The sequence below is a fragment of the Periophthalmus magnuspinnatus genome, chromosome 6, assembly GCF_009829125.3.
Source record: "Periophthalmus magnuspinnatus isolate fPerMag1 chromosome 6, fPerMag1.2.pri, whole genome shotgun sequence".
Taxonomy (NCBI): Eukaryota; Metazoa; Chordata; class Actinopteri; order Gobiiformes; family Gobiidae; genus Periophthalmus; species Periophthalmus magnuspinnatus.
Window position 1 is genome coordinate 10684285 of NC_047131.1, and position 22327 is coordinate 10706611.

The 22327-nt window shown below is 42.6% G+C and overlaps 2 protein-coding genes across 3 annotated transcripts in view; one reads left to right on the forward strand and one right to left on the reverse strand.

Moving 5' to 3' along the window:
• Positions 1 to 12761, forward strand: part of pik3c2a (phosphatidylinositol-4-phosphate 3-kinase, catalytic subunit type 2 alpha) — a 38643-nt gene extending 25882 nt beyond the window's left edge. The window contains exons 17-33 of one of the 2 annotated variants that reach the window (XM_055222264.1): positions 260 to 353; positions 1005 to 1099; positions 2010 to 2190; positions 2619 to 2723; positions 2920 to 3012; positions 3389 to 3518; positions 4302 to 4438; positions 5107 to 5276; positions 5575 to 5731; positions 6450 to 6559; positions 7478 to 7685; positions 8119 to 8243; positions 8376 to 8493; positions 8637 to 8715; positions 9533 to 9639; positions 9896 to 10021; positions 10263 to 12761. In XM_055222264.1, the coding sequence (XP_055078239.1) occupies positions 260 to 353; positions 1005 to 1099; positions 2010 to 2190; positions 2619 to 2723; positions 2920 to 3012; positions 3389 to 3518; positions 4302 to 4438; positions 5107 to 5276; positions 5575 to 5731; positions 6450 to 6559; positions 7478 to 7685; positions 8119 to 8243; positions 8376 to 8493; positions 8637 to 8715; positions 9533 to 9639; positions 9896 to 10021; positions 10263 to 10445 (2218 nt within the window). In that variant the 3' untranslated portion in view covers positions 10446 to 12761. The remainder of the gene's footprint in view (positions 1 to 259; positions 354 to 1004; positions 1100 to 2009; positions 2191 to 2618; positions 2724 to 2919; positions 3013 to 3388; positions 3519 to 4301; positions 4439 to 5106; positions 5277 to 5574; positions 5732 to 6449; positions 6560 to 7477; positions 7686 to 8118; positions 8244 to 8375; positions 8494 to 8636; positions 8716 to 9532; positions 9640 to 9895; positions 10022 to 10262) is intronic. The other variant, XM_055222265.1, reaches the window with a different exon arrangement.
• A 1762-nt stretch (positions 12762 to 14523) lies between these two features.
• ppp1r15b (protein phosphatase 1, regulatory subunit 15B) lies at positions 14524 to 18943 on the reverse strand. The gene is made up of 4 exons (XM_033967716.2): positions 18474 to 18943; positions 17142 to 17340; positions 15676 to 16930; positions 14524 to 15216 (listed from the first exon to the last, which is right to left on the reverse strand). The coding sequence occupies exons 1-4, from the start codon at positions 18676 to 18678 to the stop codon at positions 15001 to 15003; spliced, it is 1875 nt and encodes a 624-aa protein (XP_033823607.1). The 5' UTR covers positions 18679 to 18943; the 3' UTR covers positions 14524 to 15000.
• Positions 18944 to 22327: the final 3384 nt, after the last annotated feature.

Genomic DNA, 22327 nt, shown 5'->3' on the forward strand with positions numbered 1-22327 from the left:
AAGGAAGCAAAGTTAAAAACATACTTTGGAACATTCTCCATGGAGATGGATACATTTTATGCCATACTGTGGAATATTATAGCCAGAGTAACATTTCCATGGAAACAAACGGGTCAAATAAGAGTCAGGTTTGTGGAGATGCAAGGCCGCTCAGAGTAAGAATGTAACAGTTCAAAAAACACAACTAAAATAAAAAAATACCTCTATTTTTGTTAAAAGTGACAAACTGTGGCTTTAAATGTGATGCTGTTGTGTTCAGGTTTGCAGACTCTGAGGTGAGGAATGTGGCCGTGTCCTGGATCGAACAGAGTAGCGACGATGAGCTCTCAGACTACCTCCCTCAGCTCGTACAGGTACTATATATCTATATCTGTCTATCTGTCTATCTGTCTATATGTCTATCTATATCTACCTATCTACATATCTACCTCAATTCATTTTATTTTTGTAACCCCCAAAATCACAACAACAGTTGTCTCGAAGGGCGTTCATGTTTTGGTTGATGGAGGAAACCGGAGTACCCGGAGGAAACCCATCCAGACACGGGGAGAAACATGAAAAACACACAGAAAGGCCTGGGCGACCCGGGGATCGAACCAAATCTTCTTGGTGTGAGGCACGAGTGTTGCCACTCAGCCACCGTGCTGCCTACACACAAGAAAAAAAAATTATCTATCTAAAAATATCTCTCTCTATATGTATACATACACACACACACACACACACCTAAATGTATATAAAACACCAAACAGTCCTTCCCTCAGCTCGTACATGCACTTTTTTTCATAGTTTGGCCGGGGTGGGACTTGTATGTGAAATAATAAAAAATATATATAAACAATTGAATTAATATAATACACCAAACAGTACCTCCCTCAGCTTGTACAGGTAAATAAATAAAAATGTTTTTTTTCGTTTGTTAGTTTGTAAAACATGGGGCACCAAAGTAAAGATACTTCGTCTTTAAAACAAAACAGAGAACTCATAATGTTTGTGTTTTTCAGGCTCTGAAGTTTGAGTGTCACCTGAAGAACTCTCTGGTCCTGCTCCTTCTGTCCAGAGCTCTGAGCAACGTCAGCATCGCTCACTACCTCTACTGGTACTAAAGACTTTATACTACTACAGCTATTACTACTACTAGAATATTACCACCGCTACTACTGCTACATCAGCATCGCTCACTACCTCTACTGGTACTAAAGACTTTATACTACTACAGCTATTACTACTACTAGAATATTACCACCGCTACTACTGCTACAACGTCAGCATCGCTCACTACCTCTACTGGTACAGATACTATAGTACACGTACTATAGTATACTATCACTATATACTATCATCAAAAGTCCAGTTTTACTTTGAGTTATGAACATGACGCAAGACTCGAGACTTCTACCAGTTTAATCTGTGTATTACTGAAACTTCGCAGATGTCATCAGCATTCTCTGGGGGTGTGACGCTAACTAGAGGTACTGTCTGAGTTAGATTTTAGTCCATAACACCTGACCATAAAGAACTGACTTATCTGAACTACAATAGGTGAGCTGATTTGTTCTGTTAAACAAGTCCCTCTCAAATAACATTACAGTCACAAGCTAGCTAGCATTAGCCAACAGTTTTTCAGTTAGTCACTCTCACTTTTTTGTGGAAAATCAAACTTCTAAACGGATTGATCACAGGCTCCTGAAATATATAAATCTATAAATCACTTTTGGATTTTTCCTTGAGTTTTTCGACTGTCTTAAAATGTTTTGTCAGTGCTTACTAATGTGTGCATTGTGTCACCATGGTAACTGCTGAACATTTCACCATAGACAGGCATGTGGAACACCCCCAGCCTGATGTCACTGCAGTATATCAGATAGTGCCACAAGCTGTTCTTTTGGTTTACTTTTTGGGTTGGGCAATGTGAATATGAAATTTGCTTCATCAGTTTTACTGAAGTTCTATGATCTGATTTTGATTTGTGTGTGCTTATGTGTGCTTGTGTGTGTTTGTGTGTTTAGGCTGCTGAAGGACGCAGTGCAGGACGCAGTCTGGGGGTGGCGCTACGAGCGAGTCCTGGGTGCTCTGCTGTGTCTGTGTGGGTCCAGACTCAGAGCAGAACTGGACAAACAGAACAGACTGGTCATTCTGCTGGGAGCTGTGGCTGAGAGAGTGAAGGCTGCTACTGGATCCAACAGACAGGTGAGGAGGAGAGGAGGAGGAGGAGAGAGAGCGGGAAAAGGATGAAAGCTGCTACTGGGTCCAACAGACAGGTGAAGAGAGGGAAGAAGAGGAGGAGAGAGAAAGGGAAGAGGGTAAAGGCTGCTAATGGATCCAACAGACAGGTGAGGAGGAGAAGAGGCGGAGAGAGAGGGAGGTGGGTGAAGGTTGCTATTGAATTTAACAGACATGTATGTACAGGAGAGGAGGTGAAGAGAGAGGAGGAGAGTTAGAGAGAGGGAATCGATTGGTCCCTTGCTGGGAGCTGTAGCTAAGAGGGTCCATCAGACATGTACAGAACAGAAAGGGAGAGTGAGACAGAGTATTTCACTGATTAATTATAAAGCGCACACTTATATCATGTAATCTGAATCTATAGTAACTCTCCTGTTCTGTGTCATGTCCTGTAGGTGGCACTGCAGGAGGGTCTGGAGAACGTTCAGAACCTGTTTGAGAGGAGCAGCTGCAGACTTCCTCTGAGTCCCAGTCTCGTCGCTAAAGAACTCAACATCAAGGTAAAGTTAGCTTTAGCATTAGATTTAACTCAACATCCAGGTGCTGATAGCGGCTTATAGCAGCATGTGTTTGGGTGTTTTTCAGGCATGTTGGTTCTTTATCACGTGTGTTTGTATGTTTGTACATTTATCACGTGTGTTGTGTCAGTCGTGTTTAGTCTATTTACTATATGTGTTGTTTTTTATTTTTTTGCAGGCGTGTTCTTTCTTTAACTCAAATGCGGTCCCTCTGAAGTTAGCTCTGGTGAACGCTGATCCTCTGGGACAAGAGATCAACGTTATGTTCAAGGTAAAACTGTCATATTAAAACTACACACTTCATACACTCAACCAGTGGTTCACAAAGTGTGGTTTGGGGCCCCCAAGGGGCTGCAGACTTTGGGAATAGCTGACTCAACAACATATCAAAATGATAAAATTGTCTGTTACATAAACCAGGGTGTTTTCAGCACATTGAAATTCTATTTAGTCACTACTGACCACCAGAAGGTGGTGCTAAAGCACTGAACGATTCAGTTCATAGAGCCACGGTTAGAATTGGAACTGAAAAAACTGGATTGTGCATACCTGATGCCGATTTCACTACTTTAAGTATGTACCTATAAACTAACTTATATGTGTGCATATGTGTGTGTTTTTTGTATGGCATACATGTGTGTGTTTAGGTGGGGGAGGACTTGAGGCAGGATATGTTGGCTCTGCAGATGATTCGGATCATGGACAGAATCTGGCTTCAGGAGGGTCTGGACCTGAGGATCGTTCACTTCAAGTGCATCTCCACTGGGAAGGACAAAGGCAGGACTCTATAAAATACAAACCTATGTGTATTTATTCATTCTACCAGACAAAACTATAATCCGAGGTTGTTTTTCACATGTTAGTGGCTCTGTGGAGCCCCCCCCCACAGTGGTTTTCATACATGTTAGTTACTCTGTGGAGCACCACCCAGTAGCTCAAGATTTAGTTCTGTTTATTTAACTTTTTGTGCACCACATATCATTCACCCCAAACACCATGAGCCACTTGAGGGTCCATCGGCTGATCAAAGAACATATCTCCATGACAACGAGCTTCAAGAGACAGAGCCCCATGAATACACACACGCTCACTTCCCCTATACAGAGTTCTTTTATTTCACGTGTGGCTAAACACACCATGAGTACTGTACGCGGAGAAGGAGAAAGATTTTGAGCGACAGGTCCGCTCTGGGCCTGCAGTGTGAGGTCCGCTCTGGGCCTGCAGTGTGAGGTCCGCTCTGGGCCTGTAGTATTTAAACATTTAAACCCTTGTGTCATAAGCCTCATCACATAGTTGCCTTAATTTTTCAAGCTTTTTGGGAAATAAGAAAATAAACAGCATATGTCAGTTCAATAACTGAGGCAGGTGTTTTTTCTGGGCTGTAAAAATCTTTCTGATTGACTGAGGAGGGAGCCAATGACAAATACAAATATAGCAGAATCTGGAGAGGAGAATGGAACTAAAACTATTCTTCTAAAGTTAAAATCCCTCTCCTCTTTCTCTCGTCTCTCTCCTTTTCTCTCCTCCCTCTCTCCTCTTCTTTCTTCCCTCTCTCTTCAGGAATGGTGGAGCTGGTGCCGAGCTCTGACACTCTGAGGAAGATCCAGGTGGAATACGGTGTCACAGGGTCATTTAAAGACAAGCCTCTAGCCGAATGGTTACGGAAGTACAACCCAGCGGAGGACGAGTACGACAAGGTACTGCCGTATATGTGTACAAGTACTAATACTACAGTACAACCCCACGGAGTATGATGTACTGCTTAAGTATATATGTCAAGTACTGCCACAAAATGAAGTAGTGTGAAGTACAAGATGCAAAGATGCACATCTACACAAATACTACAGTGTGAAGTAGAATCAGGATTTCCATAGAGAAAGAACCGTTTAAGCCTTTGTAAAAATGGTCAAAATAATGGCCTTCGCCTTATACAGAGCTTTTCCAGACGTTCAGTCGGTTTACAATTTGGTGCATTCTTCACTGACTCCAAACTTGGTGGAGGTAAGATATTATTGTAGCCACAGCTGTCCTGGGGCAGATCTGTGGCTTCCAATCTGTGTCATCGGCCCCTCTCATCATCAACACACCCACACCACATTCACACTAGGCAATGTGTGTGAAGTGTCTTGACTAAGGACACAAGAGCAGTTTTTTTTTGCCCCTGGCGCCTCCCTGTGGCACCTGATATTCCCAGTGGTCTAACATCCAAGTACAAACCAACTGTCTGACTGTATGAACATTACTGAATCTATAACTATGAAACTGAACTGAAAAAATGCTAGTCCCTGAAATAACACATTTCTGCCCTCTCTCTTATCTTCAGACCCCTTCTTTTCTTTAGTTAATCCAAGTTTCTTGTCTTCAGGCCTCAGAGAACTTTATCTACTCATGCGCTGGTTGCTGCGTGGCGACATACGTTCTGGGCATCTGTGATCGTCATAATGACAACATCATGCTGCGCTCCACGGGTCACATGTTTCACATCGACTTCGGAAAATTCCTCGGACATGCCCAAATGTTTGGCAGCTTCAAGAGGTGAGACCGGCCTGGACTGGGTTTAGGTCTGGATTAGTCCTGGGTTTGGTCCTGGTTTAGTAATTGTTTAATATTGATTTGGACCTGGGTTAGTCCTGGATTAATCCTAGATTAGACTGGGTCTAGTCCTGGTCTAGTCCTGGTCTAGTCCTGGTCTAGTCCTGGTCTAGTCCTGGTCTAGTCCTGGTTTAGTCCTAGTTTAGTCCTAGTTTAGTCCTGGTTTAGTCCTGGTTTAGTCCTGGTTTAGTCCTGGTTTAGTCCTGGCTAATCCTTGTTCTTTATACTTTTGTTTCCATAGAGACCGTGCCCCATTCGTGCTGACCTCAGACATGGCGTATGTGATAAATGGAGGAGAGAGGCCCACGAGCCGCTTCCAGCTGTTTGTGGATCTGTGCTGTCAGGCCTACAACCTTCTGAGGAAGAACTCAGGGCTGTTCCTCAACCTGCTGTCTCTGGTATGACTGCAGTGTGCACTGTGTATATGTATGTGTATATATATATGTATGTATATATATATATATATATATATATATATATGTATGTGTATATATATATATATATATATATATATATATGTATATATATATATATATGTATGTATGTGTATGTATATATATACAGTGTACACTGTATATATGTATGTATATATATGTATGTATGTATATATGTATGTATATATATGTATGTATGTATATATGTATGTATGTATGTATGTATGTATATATATGTATGTATATATATATGTATATATATATATGTATATATATACACACATATATATACACACACACACACGTATATATACACATATATATGTATGTATATATATATATATATATATATATATATATATATATATATATATATATATATGTAGTTAGCTCCTCTCTGCAGATAGATATAAGGCCGTGTCCACCAATAATCTGACCAGAACTGAAGAAGCTTCTTGGATGAGCAGCCCAACGTCTTCACTCTAAAACTTTTTATCCAGTTGACAGATTTTATATTTTTCTTTTACTGGATCATGCCTGGACAACTGAGGGATCAGACAAATACTTTGTACATACACCCTGTGTGACCCCTGTGTGACCCCTGTGTGACCCCTGTGTGACCCCTGTGTGACCCCTGTGTGACCCTTGTGTGACCCTTGTGTGACCCTTGTGTGATTTTCAGATGACCTGTTCTGGACTCCCAGAGCTGACCGGAGCTCAGGACCTGAAGTACGTCTGTGACGCTCTGCAGCCGAACAACAGCGACGCAGAGGCCACCATCTTCTTCACCAGGTCAGAATACTACTATTAAAATACTACTACCGGTACTAGTAATGCAGTTACTGCTGCTGCTGCTGCTGCTGCTGCTGCTGCTGCTGCTGCTGCTGCTGCTGCTGCTGCTGCTGCTGCTGCTGCTGCTGCTACTGCTACTACTACTGCCATTGTACTGCTACAACTCTAGCACAAAACCATAAGTAATATCAAATATTAAGCATAAGTGACCCAGAGGCCACTATTTTCATCACCAGGTCAGAACACTACAATTAAAATAGTACTACTACTACTGCTGCTACTACTACTATTATACTGCTACAACTCTAGCATAAAAGCACAAGTAATATTAAACATAAGTGACACAGAGGCCACCATCTTTATCACCGGATCAGATCTCTAATGGCGAGTTCACACTGCAGGGTCCAGATCACGCCACCTGCCTCCGTTAGACGACTCAAGATGCAATGCAAACCTGTCCCCCATAGACTGTTAAACCTAATGTTAGCCCAGTTTACTCCCGATGGCCGACCTGTTGTGGTTCTGGTTTAGTCCTGATCTAGTCTAGGATTAGTTCCAAAATGAGTCTACCTGTAAGTGTGAATGCTCACTACTACTGCTACTGCTACTGCTGCTACTACTACTGCTTCAGATTACTACTACTATAGCACAAAAACACAACTTCACCAGGTCAGAACATCTCTCATTCCTGTCCTTGGTCTGTCCCATCTCTTGTCCTTGTCATTAGTCTGTTCCATCTCTCGGTCCATCTCTCGATCCATCCCTCTTTCCATCTCTCGTTCTTGTCCTTAGTCTGTTAAATCTCTTTTTTGTTTCTGTCCTTAGTCTGTTTCATCTCTCCTTCCTTCACTTGTTCTTGTCCTTCATCTGTTCCATCTCATTCTTGTCCTTGGTCTGATCTCTCGGTCTTGTTCTTAGGCTCATCGAGTCTAGTCTGGGGAGTGTTGCCACCAAGTTTAACTTCTTCATCCATAACTTGGCCCAGCTCCGGTTTTCTGGTCTTCCCGCAAACGACGAGCCGATCCTGTCCTTCTCGCCAAAGACCTACAGCCTCAAGCAGGACGGAAGGATCCAGCATGCCGCCATCTTCTCCTTTCAAAAGAGATACAGTCCAGATAAGCACTATGTATGCTCTAAATAACATAAAAAATATTAATCTACTCTCTAAAGCACGTTAAACACAGTACTATACACTCTAAAGCCTGTTAAATGTACAAATGTTCACTGTAAAGCACGTTAAATGTACTAATATACACTAAAGTAAGTTAAACATAGTAATGTATGAGCAAAAACACGTTAAACATACTAATCATGCAGATAAGCACTATATACACTCTAAAGCACGTTAAAAATACTAATATACGCTCTAAAGCACATTAAAGATACTAAGCATCCAGATAAGCACTATGAATGGTATAAGGCACATTAAACATACTAATGTACGCTCTAAAGCACATTAAACATGCTAATGTACTCATGAAAACATTAAATGTAAGGGTTTGGTCCCGATTTGATCCTTGTTTAGACCTTGTTTAAACCTGTTTTCTCTCACTTCTCAGACTTATGCTGTGAGGATTCTCAGAGAGGGTCAGTCGGAGCCTCAGTTCATTTTCAGGACGTTTGACGAGTTTCAGGAGCTGCACACAAAGCTGTCGGTTCTATTCCCCCTCTGGAAACTGCCCAGGTAATAAGGACCATAATACTGCAAATACTATTGCTACTACTGCAAATACTACTACCACTGCAAATGCAGCTACTAAAACTACTATTAATACTGAGCTACAAATCCTACAGCACTAAATGTCTTCTCTTTCAGTTTTCCAAATAAATTAGTTCTGGGTCGGACTCATGTTAAAGACGTCGCAGCAAAACGAAAACTGGAGCTCAACAACTATGTCCACAACCTGCTGAGGAGCTCCACAGAGGTCACACAGGTGAGAGGTCAGAGGTCACACAGGTGAGAGGTCAGAGGTCACACAGGTGAGAGGTCAGAGGTCACACAGGTGAGACACAGGTGAGGGTCACATAGGGCTGGGCAGACAAGATTTATCCTGAGTCTGAGTCTCTCTCTTTTCAGTGTGACCTGGTCTACACCTTCTTCCACCCCATGGCCCGAGACGACAAGACCGAGGGAGAGTCTGCGCTCAAGATGACAGGTACAAACTGTGTCCTACCCTCTATATCCTACCCCATGTCTCCAACTTCCTGTCTCCTATCCTCGGTCTCCTGCCCTCTGTCTCCTGCCCTCTGTCTCCTGCCCTCTGTCTCCTGCCCTCTGTCTCCTGCCCTCTGTCTCCTACCTCTATCCTGCTGTCCTCCCGTCTCCTACCTCCTAAGCCCTCTCTGCCTCCTCCTCCCTCTAACCACGTGAGACTGTTCTGTAGATGTCAGGCCCTGTTTCTCTCCATTATGTTGTCCTCACTACATGCTCCAAATGTGTTCTTTTTGTTTCTTTTTGATGATGTAGGACAGGGGTGTCAAATTCAAATTCACAGAGGGACAAAATTAAAAACTGTGACTAAGTCATGGGCCAAATTAAATGTTTTTTGAAAAATTTCAACAACATCTGCATGTTTTTCAGAAGGGATAGATTAAATTTGACTGAGGCAACAGGTAGCAAATGCTAATGAGTTTCAACAGAAGTGGTGGGGGCTGGCGCCAACACATTTGCAAAGGATTCTGGGATTCATAGTATCAGAGATGCGTGCGCTTTACTGCCGCTGCGGGCCAGCTCTACTACATATTTGATATGATCTCATGGGCCAATTTATATTTAGGGCCAAATCTGATGTAGGAGGTGCCAGTCTTCCTCCAGGTCCCTCTCTCGCTCCTGTGTTCACATGTTTTATTGTGTGTTTGTAGATATATTTTTTCTCATCTCCCCTCAGCTCCTCTTTTCAGTCCTGTATCTTTTTCACAGGTTTTTGTCGTATTATCGTATATATATTTTAGATGGTTCTTGTCTCTCCTCAGAGCCTCCTCCCAGCCCTGTGTCCGGTCGAGTTGAGGGAGAAGTGAAGTTGTCCATCTCCTACAGAAACAGCACCCTCTTCATCATGATCATGCACATCAGAGACCTGGTACTGTCCTCAAAACCTCACAAACACACTCACGCACTCACTCACACACTCATACACACACACATCATGCTCGCACACAAACACACACTCGCACTCTCATCAACTCTCTCTCTCTCTCACACACACACACACATATCTCACATGCACACACAAACACGCATAAACTCTCGCACACACACTCACCGCCCCACACACACTCTGCTCTCTACACCAGATGTGTAGAGATATTATCGTTTCTCATGTTAATCTTGTACAGGTCTCTGAGGAGGGCTCTGACCCAAACCCCTACGTGAAAACCTACCTCCTCCCAGATCCATCCAAAAGCAGCAAACGCAAGACCAAGATCTGCAGGAAGACCAGGAACCCCACCTTTAATGAGATGGTGAGTTTAGACTTTAGCCTACAATTTTGGCCCTGGTTCAGACCTGGTTCAGACCTGGTTCAGACCTGGTTCAGACCTGGTTCAGACCTGGTTCAGACTTGGTTCAGACCTGGTTCAGACCTGGTTCAGACCTGGTTCAGACCTGGTTCAGACCTGGTTCAGACCTGGTTCAGACTTGGTTCAGACCTGGTTCAGACTTGGTTTAATTATTATTTTTAACCCTTCACATTCTTTCTTCCAGCTGGTGTACCGTGGACACAGTAAGGAGAGCCTGGGTCTGAGGGAGCTCCAACTGAGCGTGCTCAGTGCAGAGTCTCTAAGGGAGAACTACTTCCTGGGTGGAGTCACGCTGCGACTCAAAGACTTCGATTTGAGCAAAGAGACGGTCAAGTGGTACAAGCTAACGGATGTACCGCTGTTCTGATGCTAACCACACAAGTACCATTACAACAAAAGTGTACCAGGAACTATAGCAGCAAACGAGAAGAGAGAGCGCGTCAAGTGGTACAAGCTAACAGATGTACCACTGTTATACCAACTGTACCAGCTAAAACAGGAACCACCAGAAACAGAGAGGAGAGCGAGGAGGAGAAGAGCGAGGGAAAGGGAGAGAGCAGGGATGATGTGGTCATGAGGTACAAACTGACCGCTGCTCTGCTGTTTTAATCAGAAGTTTAAACAGGAGATACACAGATTTATCCAGGAACGACTGAGACAAGATCCTGGTGTAGAAAACGGACTGTGACCCAAGGAAATAAATACAAAAAAGAGGGAGATCTGAGAAGAAGAGGAGCAGAACTGTAAACTCAGAGACAACAAACTGGGACAAAAAAAAATTCAAAACTCAAGATTCGACTAAAGAGAATAATAAAACAAAAATCCAAACAGAATCAGCGGAAACGTGTTTGGAAAATCACATTTTAAATAGCAATAAAGGAACGAAAGGACAAAGGAACAAAAGGACGAGAGGAACAAAAAAACGAAAGGAAAAAGAGGGAACACAACAACAATCCAAACTCTGGAGCAATAATAATCCAACAACAAATGAACCAAAACTAAAGGAACTAAAATTCTGGTGTGATATTAGAAGACTAATATCACACCAGAATCTGCAGGACGGAACCAGGACGGAACCAGGACGGAACCAGGACGGAACCAGGACCGAACCAGGACCGAACCAGGACCGAACCAGGACCGAACCAGGACCGAACCAGGACCGAACCAGGACCGAACCAATCCCGAACCAATCCCAATTTAGGTCTGGTTTAGTCCTGAACCAGGATTAAACCGGGACTGAAACAGGACTAAACCAGGACTAAACCAGGACTTTTTTGGTTTTTCAGCAGTAAATCTGGTGTGGTTTTATCTTGTTTTTGACACATTCTGTTTTTTTTTCACCTCATTTTTATTTTTAATTTAAAATTTGTAAAAATCACTGGTTTAATTTTTTTTCTTCATAATGAAAAGTTGTATAATGTTTTCCCAGATGTTTGGTTTTGGTTTCTGTTTGATGATTGGCGGCTCACTCTGGGATCTGATTGTTGGACAGGGAGCAGGAGGCGGGAGGTCTGTCTGCAGGTGCCTTAAACGCTTAAAGGGCTTTAGAATGTAGATCTCCTCGTCACAAACAGACCTGGAGTTGTGTTTTGTTTCATTCACATATGTTTAACACAAACCCTGCATATTTAGGCTGAGAAAACACTCAGTTCCACCTTGTGATGTCATGTGGTAATACAAGAAGTGCTCCACTGAGTTTTTAAACTCCACACACCTTCACTAGAATCATTTGGATTAGTTTAGCCCTGGAATTACCAATCTCTTCTGAACTAAAGGTAAAAGGAGCTGTTAACTTGAAAACTACTGCTTCCTGACATCAAGAGGTGGAACAGAGCATTTTGAGCTTTGGAGATGTGACAGACTGATAAAGTGTTACTCAAACATGTGTGAATGAAACAAAACACAACTCCAGTATGATTTTGAGCAGCACATTATAACATAGAACTAGCAGGAGTCAGTTTTGTGTGATACTCTAACTTTTCTGGTGGAGAAACTGTCAGCTGCTTGTTTCCATGGAGATGTCATCACGTTGCTTCCACAGTACGGCATTAAACTTATCTCCATGGTGACGAGCATGTGATGTTTTTCGAGGGAATTTTGAGCAAAAAATAATAAAAAATACAAAAGATGCACATTTAATGCCGTACTTGGGATCATTTTAGACATATCTCCATGGAGATGAGCAGAAACAGTGACACCTTTAAATTTGCCTCAAAACATCTGGTGTCTTTGTAAATATTAAACACTCTGAACCACACTGCCTCCTCCTTCTTCATCTCCTCCTTTGTCGTCTCCTCCTTCCTCGTCTCCTCCCTCCTCGCCTCGCCTACTCTTGCCTCGTTTTCTCTCTCCTCCATCTTGGTCTCCTCTGTCCCTGTCTCCTTCGTCTTCTTGTCTCCTCCCTCCTTGCCCCTTCTCTCGGCATCTCATCTCCTCTCCTCATCTGTCTTCTTTTCTTGTTTCACTCCAAATGTTTGTTTTTTTTAATTAGTTGTGAATATTGAGAATCAGAACCACACATTTCTTGCTTCACGTTTGCGTTTGTAAAACTGTAAAACTGTTCTGGACCAAATGTTTTTAGAGAAAGTATTTTAAATATTAATATTAATAATAAAAGTGAGTGTGAGCTGTGCAGATGCAGCGTTTCCTCCTCAGTTTAACAATAAAACCACTTTAAAAAGACGTTTCCAGCTCCTGTGTTTGATCCACTCTGGCCCCAGGTGTGACACTGTAGACTATATATATCCGTATATAATATATAATATATATATATATATATATATATAAAAAAAATACACACACTATAAACTGAACTACATAAACTACGTTTATATAAACTCTGTGTCTGTATATGTATACCACACACATATACACTGTAGATATATGTACTCCTGATCCTGGTCACGTAAACAGGAAAAAAACACTGTTAAAGTGTGTTGCCATGGTGCAGTGGAATGTTAAGCCCCGGCCCTGAGAATTTAGGGAGTCCCCTGAATCCTCCTCCTTGTCTCCATAGCACCCGCCTCCTCCTCGACTGTTGCCGTTGGAGACCGCATCACTGTAAAGAGTTGCACTGGATTGCAGCAGCAGCAGATTCTACCTCTCACAGGAAGAGGAGAGGGAGAAGAAACAGACAGGAGAGGGAATAGAGAGAACAGAGGAGAGGAGGGAAACAAAGAAGAGAGGAATTGGAGGAAGGCAGTGGAGAGAGCAAAAGAAGAGAGGAGATGGAACAAGTGTGAGACAGAAATGGGAGGGAGGCAGAGGAGAGAGAGGGAGGAAGAGAAAGGGAGGGGGAGAGGGGAGGAGAGAGGAGGAGAGAGAGGGAGGGGTGCCTCAGGAGAACAATTAAATCCTGAGTGAAGTGCTGATGCAATGATTCAACATTGATGAAACAGACGAAACACAAATAAAATATTACATGTAAAACAACATGTAAACAAACACAAAATGTGAAACTGAGAATTTAAAAGTTTGTTTGAAAAGTAAAAGATTAAACCCTAGAACTGTAGCTCTATTTCACTCTGGTCTTTTCATCTCAGTCTACAAACGTCAAACCAACTAAGTGACATGCTCCAACCACAATGTCTAGGAGGGCGTCCAGCACACCGCCACATCTGGAAGGGCCTCTGACACACAGCAACATTTGGGAGGGCATCTGATGCACAGGGGAGGGTGGGAGGGCATCTGACACAGCGAGAGTGGATGGGAGGGTATCTGACACACAAGGGAGGGTGGGTGTGTGGGTGGGAGGACAACTGTGTTGTGGTTAATTGAATGGCATCTCTGAGGACCAGTTTCATCATTTGTGTTTTGAGAATTTCACACCTGACGACACCATTGCAGCAGATTTACCTGAGACAAACACTAAGGACATGCTAACGCTAACAACATGCTAACTACACCCTAACAGAGCATGGGGTATTTTCCTTCTATGGGGTTTTAAAGAGGGGGTAGCACTGTTATCTTTTATTGTTCTGAAAATGCTAAATTTGCCCAAGACAACGCATTAACATGTTTTATAAGTTTTACTTTCATTTTTTACGCTCCAAGTCTCCACTCCCTTCGCTCTCCATGCTAAGTCACTCCTCCTTCAGAGCACTTTCACAACACAATCAGCTGCATCCCACTAATGAAACTACTGCACATCACATCAGGTTTGTCAAGTTGCAGGTTCTGTATCATGTTTTGTATATTTATGGAAAATTGTCATGTGGGAGCATGGGTGATGTAGGCTTGTGGGTGGAGCCTTGTACAGAATCTTTCAGCTAACTGCAAGGCGGTTTGAATGGGCCCAGGAGAGATCCCTAGCTTATTCAAACATGCATGAATGACATCTAAAACCTCTTCATGTTTTGAGGTAAGAGCGTTGGGGGAGAAAGATGCAAAATGTACATTGTGATTAAAAAAGTAAAACAATTCCAGAATAAAACACAAAACAAAACTTCAGAGCATTATTTTAATAAAACATGTTCGCAGTTTCAAGTGTTTTTGAACATTCATAAAAACGTTTTGTGCAAAAGTCACAACTAAATAAAATAAATTATATTTTGACTCCAAATGTTTAAAGATACAAATATTGCACACAATCACTAAAAACATTTCAATAAAAACTCGATTCATTAAATCATAATTACATCGTCATATTCTGAGGTAGAGTCTGTGAGAGGTTGTGTTTTAGCCCAGATGCCCTCCCAGAGTCCAGACTTCCTCAAAATGAGTCCAAACTTTTCCTTAATTCAAAACCATTGATTCAGAAAGAGAACGAACAAACATTCTGAGCACAAATAACAAAAACTAAACAAATGTTTTTCTGGAGAACGAGGCAACGTCATGAGTCTAAGGCAAATCTGAGGTCACATCAGGTCCAAGAGTCCACAACCCCGGTCCAGTCCCCAGTCCGGTGTTGGTTTAGTCCCAGTTTAGTCCAGGTTCAGTCCTGGTCTGATTCTGGCCCAGACCCTCTCCCTGTGCTCTTGTCTCAGGATGGGTCCCACAGTCCGATCCACCTCTTGGATCCGTCTCCTGAATCGATCTCGGTCTCTCGCTGACTCCTCCCACTGACCCCTCCTCGCCGCCTCATGAGCAAAACGCCACGACCTCATCACGTGAACTTTGACCTCGTTTGAAAACCGCACCTGGAGAGTGAGAGACTCGGTTAGTCCTGGGTTTAGACCTGGTTTAAAACCCAACCTGGTATTAGACCCAACCTGGTTTTAAACCCAGTAGCAAGGTAGTACATTTTGCTTGTTTCCTTGTCGAATTGATGAGACAACAAGTAGAACTTAGACGTGGCCTGTGAAAACTGTGGTTTTCACAGTTAAACTACAACCTTCAGACATGACACGAGTCAGTTACATGACCTGAGAGTGGGTCACATGACCTGAGTGCTGTTGCAGAGAGACAGAGAGAGCATCTGGATCTACAGCTCAGATATAAACTTCATTTACAACACTGTGTACGCCAGTGTGTAAATCTCTGGTCTGATCTACATGATAAAAAGTGTTCTACATTTAAACTGTGTTTCAAACATGAATATTGAGTTTTTCTTCCACCCTTGTCTTCAGTCCTGAGACTTCACAGGTCCAGTATCTCACCTTCTTGTGCTTGTGTGGTGGTCCGTTGGGGGCTGGTGTAGAGGAGGGTGCAGAGGAGAAGGCTTTGGTCCAGGGACAGAGGATGAACTGAGGATGAGAGTGTCTCCGGATCTTCCTCTGAGTCAGCTCAGGCTTCTCTCCTCTCCTCCTCCTCCTGATGGGCTCGTCCTCTCTCCCCTTTCTTCTCTGCATCTCCTCCTCTCTCCACTGCAGCACAGTGAAGTTGAGCGGGTGATATGGGTCCTGCTCTTTGGTCATGGCGCTCCATAGCTCTTCCTCCACGTGGTTCTCCTCCCCTCTCCTCTCCTCCTCTGTGTCGCTCTCCTCCTCCCTCCTCTTGCTGGTGGCGCTGAAGTACAGGGGGTTGAAGGGGTCGTGGTTTTGAGAGAACAGGTCCCAGAGGAGACAGTTTTCCTCTTGTTGTTCTGATGTTTGGGAGCAGTCAGAGTTTTCCGAGCTCCAGCTGCTGATGCTGTCTGAGCGCGTGGCCAGAGTCCTCCTCTGCACTGGACCATCCTCTCCATCACTCTCCTCCTCTGAGCTGTTCTCCCAAAACCGACCCACTGGGACTCCTCTGCACTGCCCAGGCTGCATCTCCCACAGTCTTTTGCTCTCCTCCTCCTCCGCTGATTGAAGGGGGTTTGTGGACTCAGTTTCCCATGATCCTTTGCCCTCGTCTTCACTGGTTTCTGAATCTAAAGCGTCGCTGTGGTTCTGTGGACTACACGTGTCAGGAGAGCAGGACTGAGACTCCCAGAAACCTTTGCTCTCCTCTCTCTTGCCGTCAGGGGAGACACATACTGAACTACAAATGTCACTGCACTTGGACTCAGTCTCCCAAGATCCTTTGCTCTCCTCTTCACTTTGGTTTTCCTCTAGAACAGTACTACAAGCATCTGCAACAGTGGACTCCCAGAATGCTTTGCTCCCAGTCTCTTGTGTCTTTTGACTTTGTTCCATTTTGTTTGACTCAGACACAGGACTACAGGAGGCAGGGGACCGTGTTTCCCATAGTCCTTTGCTTCGTGTGGAGATGCAGGCAGAGAAGCAGAGAGGGTCGTAGGGGTCGTTGGAGCGGGACAGAGACTCCCATAATGCTTTGCTCTCGTCACAGTCGAACTCCAGGCTGTGCTCTTCCTCACTGCTCCAACAGGAAGTGCCACTTCGATCCTCATCTGAACAGCGTCCCTCCGAACTTGACACGAAGAAGTTCCAATCCCCCACGGCCCACGAAGAAGAAGAGGAAGAGGGATGTCTGTGAAAAGGGAGAAAGAGGAAAGATTAGCCTACTCTACATGATCCTGGGGTTTTTCCATTTCACAATTTTTTCTACAAATCAAGATATGAACAGTAATAACAGGCTAATCAGGCGCCTTCTTTCCCCGAGATCATGCCTGTTAGCGTAGGTCACAGGTTTAACTCACTCGCGTCCCACTCACTCACTCACTCACTCGCGTCCCACTCACTTGCGTCCCATGAAGATTCCTGCCTCTCCTTCACAGCACAGATCCTCTCCCCTCAGAGTGGACAGCAGCGCCTCCGTGTGGTCAGCCGCCGTGTCCTCAGAGAACAGGGTGGAGAAAAGGAAGGTGTCAGAGGAGTCAGTAGTCACCGAGGGGTCGTCGGTGATGCGCACGTGAACCTCGAACCGGAACATCTGGAAAACTGACCACAAAATCTCATATTAGACACATCAGGACTCTCAAACCAGGGTAAAGCAGAAAAGTTCAAAATAGGAATAAACAAGGGCCTAAGACCAGGACCGAACCAGGACCAAACAAACACTAAACTAGACTAAAGCGGGTACAAACCCAGGACTAAAGTAGGACTATTCTAGATTTAGCATAGTTCTAAACCAGATCTAATCTTAAATGTACTTAACATAATTATATTTAAGATTTTACTAAACATCTTATACATTTTCTCAAGTGAGAATATTGGTTCATAATTTTACTTCCTGGTTGGACACAGGCAGTCGATGTGTAGTAGTTTCATAACTGTTTGTGTTGTTGCTAGGCAACGAAGGCAAAGCTCATCTAATTTACACTGTTTTACCTTTCAAAACATGTTAAGACGTTTGAAGTACCGGTAGCCCAGTACAGTCTAGTCCAGTTTTCAGACAGAGCTAGAGTAATCAGATATCACCAGTGGTTACGGGGGTTTAACCATAGTCTAGACTATAGACTAGACTAAAACCGCTCACACTCAAAGGAATAAACAAGAAGGACTAAAGTCAGGACCAAACCAGGACAGAAACAGGACAGACTCAATAACAACAGAACTAATGGTTTGATTTTGAATCGAATAAAAGACAAACTAATTTCCTTAGAAGGCTCTTAAAAAAAAATAAAAAAATCCTCCAGGCTCCACTTTCTCACAAAAAACACCAACAGGAAGAGTCCACAAAAACAACACAACTTTACCATCCAAACACGCTCTACATTAGGAAATAAAAATAAAATGAAAATTCTTCCAAAGTGTGGTTCAGCTCTATTCGGTCTGTTCTTCACAGATAAGCTCATGATATATTTATGTCCAAACCAAATGTGCTAATCCTGCGATCTAAAATAAACACAAACCTCCAGATGGTAAACAGCTTGTCAGAATACTCGAGAGAACTTTGGATCTAAAACTTCTACTGTTTAAAATCAATACATCTCTAGTCAAGTTAGTTTAGTGTGTTTATCTGTCTACTATTTTCCACATGGTTTGGTGCTAGTTTAGTCCCATCTTAGTCCCTGGTTCAGTCCCTTTTTTTAGTCCTGGTTCAGTGTATTGGAGTGCAGTGTTTTTCTCACCTGATATAAATGTGTAGTAGATGACATGAACTAGTACCCGCAGCTGGTCCCACAAAACCACTAGCATGTGCCTGGTCCAAGGAAGAAGAGCCATCCCCGCCCCGCTGAAACGCTCCATAGCGCCGCCGAATCTCTCCACGCAGCCCACTGCCTTCTGCAAACCCACCCGAGTCCTGTCCGAACTCAGTCGAGCCTCCGCCGCCATCTTCTCGCCTTTCCCGTCGATGAGCGCTTTGTGTCGGTGGCAAAACCAGCACAGATCCTCACGTATTCTGGTATTCTTCGTCAAAAAGCTCAAAATCCCGCTGTGTTCGTAAATTTGTCGGTGACAGTTCCGGGTCCAGGGGCTGTCGCTTCATTTTCACGCAGTTGTCGGACATTTTGAGTCGGTTCCCTTCAGAAAAAGTGTCGTTTATTCGTACTTATCTCCATGTTCGTTTCGTTGTAGTAAAAGCAGAATGACAAGCGGTTACACCACCTCCGCTTTATGTAATCGGGGTGACGTCAGGCTGCGCTATGATTGGCTGAAACTCCTGTCACTCAAGGACGTTCCCGCCCATAGGGTTACGTGACTGTTGACGCATAGAAAGTGCCGGTAATTTCCTTGAGTGTAAACCGAAAAGCTTCGGTTTATTTTGATTTTTAAAAGCGAAAATAAGAAATAAAAGTGAAATTGTTTTGTTTATGAACGAAAATCGCATCAGCCCAAAGTTTTCTTTTTTCAAATACGGATTATCTAAAGCCAGATTAAGTTTTATTAGGTGTAAAATACGATGATGTCCGTGATAAAGTTCAGAATTACGGGTAAAGGTCGAAACTCTAAGACACGTTTTAAGTGTTCTTTAGGTGCTCCACTCGCTTAAAAGATATATTTAGAAAACATCGTTCAGTAACAAACTTTGAACCTAAATCAAGATATGACGTGTGCTCTTAATACTGGGGAACCATAGCAAATAGTATGATTAAGTTAAAGGTTTGACGAATAAATTTGAAATAAAGTATGGAATAACATGAAATAAACTGCACGATTTAGCACTTAAATTTAGAACCACATGTCGTTTCCATTCTTGTCTGTTCAGGTCTTTCTACTGCGTCTTAAATAAATCAGTTATTTAAAAGTCTATAATTTGCAGTTTTACTTTGCCTTGGTGCGTGCAGCGAGACCACAGTACAACTCGACACCTTAAACAGACTATAGCCACAGTAGTTTTAACAAAAAAAAGGACCATCTAAAAGAATAAATGTGGTTTAAATGAACTCAAAGTAGACCAGACTTGAAGAGATGTCCACGTTGATGATCATAAACAGCCTCAGGTCAAACTTTCGCTTTATGGGCCGCACGTGGAATACGGAAACATAATTCCTCTGTTATTAGTGAACCTTAAATCTATAGTAGGACCTTGTTTACTTTCGTGTAGTATAAACACTATAATTGATTACAACCGCGAATCTGGGGAATTCCCACATTCCCCGTCAATGTACTAAAAACGATGACGTAATGTTTTTTGACCGGCCCAGTTTTAGGGCGTGCTGTATCACACAAAACTGACCCCTGAGAACTCCATGTTATAATGCTGTCACCTAAAAAAACATACCTGGAGTTGTGCTTTGTTTCATTCACACGTGTTTGAGTAACCCTTTATTATTAGTCTGTCTACATCTTCAAAACTCAGCTCAAAATGTTCTGTTCCACCTTGTAAATTTTCAAGGTAACAGCTCCTTTTAACTTGAATTCAGTAGATTGGCAATTCCAGGGCTGGAATAATCCAAATGATTCTAGTGAAGTTGTACCGGTATTTAAAAACACAGTGGAGCACTTCCTGTATTACCACGTGACATCATAAGGCCAAACAGTGTGTTTTCAGTTAGAGATAAGATCTCAACCTTAATATGCAGGGTTTGTGTGTTAAACATGTGTGAATGAAACAAAACACAACTCCTGGTATCTTTGTGATGAAGAAACTACATTAGAACAGATCAGAGAATAGAGTAATATGAGCCTTTATGTTTAAAAAGTTACTACAATCCCATAGTAAAAGTCAAAAACACAACTGAAAGTATGGCTGAAAACAAACCAGTCATGTGACCGCTAGACTTTTGTTTGTGATGCTTGTATTGCATGTTGTATTTTTTATGTATTTGCCTGCCTAGGGACTACGGATGAAAACTAGCTTTGTAGCTAAAATTCGCCATATTTACATCTGTTTTATACTGATGTTCATTAATGTGCATTGTCCCTATCAAATAAATAAATAAAAAGTAAATGTAAAATCTGTCAACTGGACAAAAAGTTGTAGGAGTGAAGAGGTTTCGCTGCTCATCCAAGCTGCTTCTTCATTTCTGATCAGATTACTGGTGGACGCTGCCTTACATCTATCTGAAGGGAAGAGCTAACTACACTGAAACTTAGTAAAAGCCAAAAGTAAAATCGGTTAACTGGACAATAGTTGTGTGACCTGAACTACACTGAAACTGAAAACAGCTATTGTTTAGTTTTTGTCTGTAGACTAGGTCTATTGAGCTACACTAAGTGTGCACTGTGCCCTAGTCATACTTAGTATATTCATTCTGCTCTTAATGGGCATTTTCACACCTATTAACACTTCAAAGTGTGTCTCACTGTCAGCATATAGACAAGCCTCATGAACCTCCAGAATTCACTCACTGATCTGCAGGGGCTGCACTAGCACTGAGTCATGATGGGCTGCAGGAGTTGGGGTTTAGGTAGTAACCACTCAGATCATTAGAGTCCTTTTAGGTTTAAAACAGCTAGATCCAGCATTGAAGCCGGCAACCAAAATGAGTCATGTGAGGCTCATTCTGCTTTCTGATTGGATAATCATCTTGAACCAAAACACCAGCTGAAGTTTAATGTTTTTTGTAATAGCAGTAAAAAGTATATATTTGAACAGGTCTATCTTTTAACTGAGACAGATTGGTCAGGTTTATACATTTAAAGAGGGGGTATTTGACATCTATGGGATTTTAACTGCTAACATTTAAATCACTTTCATTTTATTTTTGAAAACCATTTTTTGGGCAGAACCTTGTACAGACTCTTGCTACTAACCGTATGGAGGGTTTGAATAGGGCTCGGGAGAGATCACTAGATTACTCAAACATGCATGAATGACATCTAAAACATGTTCATGATGAGGGACAGTGTTAGAACATTGCATAATAACCTCTTTAAAGTCACTGTCTTGCAGATCCTTCTACAAACGTAATGCTTGTGTCATGTTAACACATCTATTTACAGCTTAATGAGCAAAACCAGGGGACTTCAGTCTGAACAGTGTAACAGACCAGCAACTGTTGAGTCATCCGTCTGCTCCACTAATAACACTGAAATCACACTGCAGGTGCTATACCAAAACAAACTATTTTCTATGGGGTATTAAAGGGTGTATTTTACTTATATGGGGTATTAACACAACGTGTAAATCAGCAAATTTCCTTTTAGTATTTTGAAATTGTTATATTCACTCAAAACATCTTAACATGTTTTATACATGTTTTTGATGTTCTGAGTCTCCCCTCCTTTGCTCTCTGAGCTATGTCCCTCCCCCTTCAAAGCGCTATCACAACACCATCGGTGTGCATCCCACTAATGGAACTACTGCAAATCACATCAGGTTTGTCAGGTTGTTGAGTAGTTTTGTATCATGTTTTTGTATATTTATGGAAAATTCTTGTAGGCTTGTAAAAGTTCGTACAGATAACCAGAAGGAGGGTTTGAATAAGGCCCAGGAGAGATCACTAGATTACTCAAACGTGAATGAATGACATCTAAAACCTCTTGTTTGTGATGAGGAACAGTGTTAGAACATGGGACAAAGATGCAAATCAGTGAG